The sequence below is a fragment of the Dermochelys coriacea genome, chromosome 7, assembly GCF_009764565.3.
Source record: "Dermochelys coriacea isolate rDerCor1 chromosome 7, rDerCor1.pri.v4, whole genome shotgun sequence".
Lineage (NCBI taxonomy): Eukaryota > Metazoa > Chordata > Testudines > Dermochelyidae > Dermochelys > Dermochelys coriacea.
The window spans coordinates 96,653,264-96,660,175 of NC_050074.1; the positions used below are offsets into that span (position 1 = coordinate 96,653,264).

At 44.6% G+C, this 6,912-nt stretch overlaps 1 protein-coding gene across 1 annotated transcript; it reads right to left on the reverse strand.

The window, feature by feature from the left end:
- Window positions 1-426: 426 nt before the first annotated feature.
- On the reverse strand, window positions 427-6,416 carry VENTX (VENT homeobox). The gene is made up of 3 exons (XM_038411038.2): window positions 4,719-6,416; window positions 3,829-4,070; window positions 427-3,747 (listed from the first exon to the last, which is right to left on the reverse strand). The coding sequence occupies exons 1-3, from the start codon at window positions 5,005-5,007 to the stop codon at window positions 3,433-3,435; spliced, it is 846 nt and encodes a 281-aa protein (XP_038266966.1). The 5' UTR covers window positions 5,008-6,416; the 3' UTR covers window positions 427-3,432.
- Between the last annotated feature and the right edge of the window lie 496 nt (window positions 6,417-6,912).

Here is a 6,912-nt window from a genome sequence, read left to right on the forward strand (position 1 = left end):
TTGTAATCTTACGTTATGGGCCTCAGTGATGGAGTTTCCTGATGACCATTCCCATGTCTTCCCTTCCCGCTCCGATAGCAGCACTACCTGCACATTCTCCCTCTCCATTTGGGTTTTCTGACTCATATTTGCTTCATCACCTTCTCCTCTCCTGTTTTTTTCTTCTTTCAGTTGTCTCCCCTTTCCCCCCTTCTTTCAGCCATGTTTTATCTCCTCCCTGCCTGTCAGGCCAACAGCCAGGCTTCCCATCCTTCAGATGAGACTGGGGAAATAATTACTGGACGGGTGGGTCTTGGGGGCAGGATCATTATGACATTCACTAATACCTTCAAACTTCACTTATTTCCAGGCAGGAAAAGCAGAATCCGCTCACACCCATCCAAGGCATTTTGAAGCTGAGTTCCATGCCCTGCTTTATAGTGTATGGGTTTTAGTGAGTTACTCTAATCTTTGCCTGTATAACAATAATCCCATGAAGTATATAACAGACACAATAAAGCAGATAAATTTAGAGACTTTCATATAAATACATATATTTATAGACATTGACTGATTGACCCTCCTTAAAATTTGGCTGCTTTAAACCTGATAAGGTACCTACCATATGAAAGAGTACTTGTGGCACCTTAGAGACTAACAAATTTATTTGAGTATAAGCATACTCTGAAACCTACCATATGAAAGCTTCCTTGGAGATATCTTAATACATTAATACATTGAAGAGGTACAATTTATAATCCTAGAAGATTGACTTTCTTCTGTTGATCAGTGTAGCTGCTTCACATGAGGACAAAGTTTGCATTTCAGAAATAACATTTAAATCTACAACTAATTTAGGTTGCATTCAAAACACTTTCCTCAGTCAAATCCACTCATTTTGCTTTTGGTTTCTAAAAAAGGTCACACAAATAGCAGGCAAACCCTTGGCTTATTTCTGATAGCCCAGAAGAACATTTTACTCCACAAACCTCTATTTTTCCTGCGCACCTATTTTGACCCCCACCCAAGCAAATATTAAGATGGAGTTTTAAAACAGAAATGTTGATATGTTCCCTGAATTGAACATTACAGAGAATGTTAACAGCAGTAAGAGCCATGTTTAAAAAATCTCAAAATATGGATTTGGCTTCCATACTAGGGACCCTATTCAGAAGACCAAGTTTACAGTCTCTTGCTGCATGCATTCTAGCTCAGCACCAGGCCAGCCTATTCAGGAGTGCACAAGAGAGAAAGCAAAACAAAGCCATATGCATGGGCCAGGGGGTCAGAGCAGCTTAAAGGGATGCAGTGTAGGATACCAGATCTGAAACCAATGGAAGTCTTTCAAAATACCTTGGGTTAGATCCTCAGTTGATGTAACTTTTTATAGCTCAATTGAAGTCAACGAAACTAGAACAATCCTTTCCAGTTTATTTCCCCCCGTCCCACATTTCCATTGATTTCCATGGGCTGCCAATGGGCCCTTGCTGAGTGTGAATTTCTTAAAGTAGTAGTAGTATTTAAATAAAATACAAAAAACCAAACAACAACAACAACAAAAACAGGGAATCTCACGGCAAAATATAAACGAGCCAGACTAACCAATACTTTATCTTTGGATTTTATTGTAGGCAACTTTACACCTGATTGCTGCTATGGAGTTTCCAAATATCATTATGGTGGGACCCCAGACTGACAGGAGTCTAAGATAACAAAGAAGTTGCAAGGCTGGATCAAAGATAATAGTAAATAGAAAAGTACATATGGATTAGTCTGGGTGGGATGAGTTCAGATGAGTATGGTATTATTTTTCAGAAGGCTTCCCAGAAGCACATTTTCAGGAACACCTATATTTTTAACATTGTCATTTAACCACACTTGGTTGAGCTAGGGATTATTTATTTTGGCATGTTAATTTGTTAAAACAAAAACAAACAAACAAAAAGGGAAATACCCTACCCTTTCATGGTACTAGGTATTAAAGAAATCTCAAAGGAATGGGTGGTGTTTTTCAGGGTGGAGAGTTAAAATGTTATACTTTTTTAAAAAATTGCCTATCTAATTTGTCTATATACTTTGGGTCTTTTAAAAGGTATCCCCCAATAATTGGCTGGCTAGCACAAAAATACATTTAAAATGTAGCACTAGAGTATAAATATTAAAAAGTAAAGTGCACTAGCCAGTCTGCTATGCACACACATATGTAGTTTTGTCCATGTCATACTTGTTCCATCACAGACTATCAGGGTCTCTCATGTAAATCTGTCTTCCATTCCTTTCTGATTTTGCAAAACACAGTAGTTCCTCCAGGTCAGTCACTACTGTGATTGGCCTGATCCTGAAAGCCCTTGCTCAAGGTTACAAGAGTAATCCTACTGATGTAGCTATTTGTTTTTCATGTGAATAAGAGCTGCAGGCCCTATTTTGGACAATCTCTTAGAATTACCATTGTATGCTTAAATGTAGGAAGCTGATTTCCCAAATATTAACACCTTATTTTAGATGCATTAATAAATCTGAAAATGAATCCTATGGTCAGTAAATATTAGTGCTGTCAGATTAAATAAAATAGAAGCAGACCCACCCAGGGAGTAGTTGAAGACACAGGGCACAATCTTGTTCCTGTTTGTGTCAGTAGCAAACTTCCTATGGTGAAATCCTGGCCCCACTGAAGTCACTCAGTAGGAGTTTTGCCATTGACTTCAATGGAGCCAGGATTTCACTCCTAGTCATTTAAACTGGATCATGATGGAGTGTCTACAGTAGTAACAGTTTTAACTAGAGCAGGGCAAGTATAGGAGCTTCTGTAACAAGGGTCAGGCAGCAGCACTAAAACGCAACACAGTGTGAAATCCTGGCGGCAGTCAAGTCCATTGAAGTCAATGGGAATTTTGCCATGAGCACAGGATTTCACCCATTGTGTGCACACTGCAAGGTTCAACACTTTGTTGGCTGTTGAGTGGTTTGGCAGGGTACTGAGTTTCTCCCGGTTAGGAATCTTAAACTCTCAACTTACTTCCTTAAAAGGTGCTCTCCAAGCAGAGACTATTAAACCAGCCCAGACTGAAAATCTATATAGGACCCTATTCCAGGGCCCATGGAAGGGAAAGGTTTGGGTCACGGTCTTGCAGATTAGTTGACATTCTGAATTTAGGAGGGAGGGAGGAAGGAAAGAAAGAGGCTGTGTTCACGGTTATGGCAAGTTAGGGCTCCCGCCGAGGTCTTGTACAAGGAAGTAGAGTGAAAGCTGGTAGGTGTTTGGTTTTACTGGACCGTTCCGCATCATATTAATACTCGGCCCCATTATCCACATGTAAGTGTCCGTATAAAATATTGTTGCTATGTAAGAGGGGATCGCATCATAAACAGAGCAGGCAGTTACAGGCCTAGACGACCCCGCGGAGCCAGCGTTAGTGCAAATCCTTCTCTGAGTCACAGGCCAGCCCAGCGAGTTCAAATGGGCAGCAAGAAAGCCCTGGAGTCTCTGGAGCCCACAAAGCAGGGCGCCTGCCAAAAGCCTGGCTCCCCCGCGTAGGTGCTGGCGGGGCTCAGGGCAGAGGCTGGCAGTGCTGGGAAGGCGAAGCTGGCGGGTACGGCTTCCTGCCTGGGGAGGTGAGCCAGGAGCTGCTGCTGAGCCGGGTAGACATAGTGCAGGGGCAGAGTCCCGCCTCGGGCTCCGAAGGGGACGGGGCTGTAGAAGGGCTCCGGCCTCAGCTCCTGCAGCTGCCGCTTCAGCTTCATGCGCCGGTTCTGGAACCAGGTCTTGATCTGCGGGGAGGAGAAACACAGTCACCCAGGAGCCCCCAGAGAGGCCGGCCCGGCCTCCAGCCAGCCGCCAGGCCCGCTCACCTGCACTTCGGACAGCTGCATCTTGGCGGCCAGCTTGCGCCGCTCGGCCGAGCCCAGGTACTTGTGGCGCTTGAAGGAGCTCTCCAGGGTGCTGATCTGCTCCACGCTGAAGGCGGTGCGCAAGCGGCGGCTGCCCCTGGCGCCGGGCTCCTCGGGGGACTGGCACTCCGAGCGGCCGCTCTCCCAGTCGGAACCGGATTCTGCGGCGCTCCACGCCCGCTTGGCTGCGGCTGGTGCTGCAGCTGGGCACAGAGAGGAACCAGGTCAGCCCCGCTCAGAGCACTCCAGTGGTTGGAGACTTAGAGGGGGCTGCAGGGCTCAAGCTTCCTCGGCCATTCTACGCCACTGAAGGACGCAGCTGCGGGCAGATAATTTAGGCTTTTCCTGGCACGCAAATCAGCAGTTTTCCGGGGCGATTATTATCTCCTAAATGGAAGGGAGGCACCCAACGCTCTCAGAGCTGCGGCTCAGCTAGTGCCTGGCTCCCACTTAGCCCCTGACCCCATAGGCGCTCCAAGCGTGTTACCAAGGTGAAACCAAAGGACTCCCCTTGGAGGCTGGCATAGGGAGATTAGATGATTTGCCCAGTGTCAGATCTGGAACCAGTGGTAGACGGGGAAATTGAACTCAAGAGTCCCGACCCCCCGTCCTATGCCCGGCCACCTAGACCATCCCCTGGGTCAAATCCCAACTCTACTGAAGTCAGCGGCAAAACCCGCACGGGCTTCAATGGGGCCAGGATTTCACCCTTTGTGTCCCAATACACTTAGCAAAGAATAATGCACAATTCTCCTCCCTTCACTCACTGTTACAAATACCGAAGAGATAACAAGGGCAAGCATTCATTGGGATGGTCTTTAAAGTACAATAGTACATGCAATTATAATCACCTATAGAGGAGGAAGAATCCAAAAGCTTCTCACTCCTGGGGCCCTTCTTAGAAGAGGTGTCCAGGGTCTTTATACGTTCACCCTTCTTCCCTGTTTGGCTTGCGGTTTGGTGCGGTTGTGGGTTTGTTCTGGAGTTGCAGACTGGATTTCCGAGTTGGGTGAGCAATCCATGTGATGCAAAAGTCCTGCTCTGAGTACCTTCTGCGTAGCTGCTGGGCCTTTGCTGTGGTTCACAGGTGCCCTGGCTGCTCTGGGAAAGCCACTCTACAGAGAAAGAGGCCTTAGTCATCCTGGCGGTCTTCTCTTTCAACACAAACTAGGGGAGGATGGATTTTTGAGCAGCAGAATCAGAGAATGCCTCTCTCTGGGTTGCTTCTTTTATAAAGGGAGCCCCAAGGAAAATGTTGTATATGTAAACAAACATCAAAGGCCCAGATAAGTATCGTCTAATTGCCATCAGGTCTCCCCCACAAAAGATGTTGTTCACACATTTTCCAAAGCTCGGTTAGGGTTGGCTCCACAATGTCTGCCAATAGATTAGTGAACTCTGTTGTAAGTGATTTACAATACTTGTTACATCCTATCCCTATGTAAATGGCACTTATTGCTTGAACTCACAGAAGCTTCAAAAGACAATCGGGAATTTAAAGAGCTTTTCTCTAAAAGGATCGGGTGTTTAGAAACGTACTTCATTCAATTTTAAGAATACTATACTTGAGTGAATTGGTAATTTCTACTTTCTGCAGACAACGGAGTGCGAATTAAGATTTCCACAGGTCTAATTTAAATTTGAGATTTTACAAGTCCAGAAATTAGGTTTGTTACGTTTTATATGTATATGTTTTTAACAGCTAATTACGAGCCATTGTTTTACTTGGACTGTTTTGACAGGGTGGAGAGGAACATGCTGCTTTATGGATATATAAGAAAAAGTCCCTGCCCCAAAGGGCTGGCAATCTAAAGCCTTGATCCTGGATTTGACTCTGTGCAGTCAGATTGCTGAACTCTCACAGAGCCCTATTGATTTCAATATGGGATCTGCCCACACACAAAACAAATTGCAGGACTAGGGCTTTGGGGTGGGCCCAGTACACACATCTTATTGCTGGGCATAGTGCTTGCTTGCTACAACAGCCATTAGTATTTAGCTAATACTGTGGGATGAAATCCAATTCTACACACTCTTCATGCACAGGACTCCTTTTGACATCACTGGGATTACCACTTGCAGCAGTATCAGTCAGACTATACATTACAGATGTAGGAAGAGACGGTGTAGCTGGTGATCCCAGGATATTAGAGAAACAAGGTGGGTGAGAGAATCTTTTACTGGGGCAACTGTGCTCTAGCAAAAGATATTACCTCACTCACCTTGAAAGTTTAGACTCAGGAAGAGATATGAGGAAGGGAAGGGTGTGAAACTGGAGTGTTTAAGTAGGCCAACTTCTTCTTGATTCCCATTTTCTATTATACAGATAATGTATATATTTTATGTAATTATGGATTTATTCTGTTTGTTCATTTTCATATCATATTAGTGTAATATGATTGAATTTAGATTTATATATGTACTATATAACTATGAAAGGACAATACGTGTCCTGGCTAAATCTCAGACTTTTCATTCCATCCTCATCTGCCTTGACCTCTCTCATGCTTTCACATTGTTGATTGCATGCAGTTTCTTGACACCTTATCCTCCTTCTATTCTTACCTCTCCCTTCAGACACTCCTTGGGCAGGAGCTCTGTACTTCCCCTCCCCCACTGTCCTTTTCTTCTTGCTCTTTTCTTTCTATACCCTCCTTCTGTGGGATCTCCTCTGTTTGCTCAATTTCAATAGCCATCCTCACTCCAACATATCTTTCCACTTTCAATTTCTACATTAAATCCTGAAACTTGGCCTGTTACTCTGACACACCTGCTGGATTTCTCATCATTCTCTTCAGTTTAACATCTCCTGACCTCTCATTTCTGTCACTGTTGACAATGCCACCATCTCCATCAATCAAATCTGTAAGGGAAGGGTTCATCTTCAATAATTCCTGCCCAGACCCTCATCATCTTGTATCTTATTTACTGCAACCTCCCTGAAATCTACAGCACACCCTCCAGTCCATTCAAAACTGTTGCTAAAAGCAGTCTCCTTTCCCAGTACTACTGGCACATCACCCCCCATTTTGAATCTCTCCACTT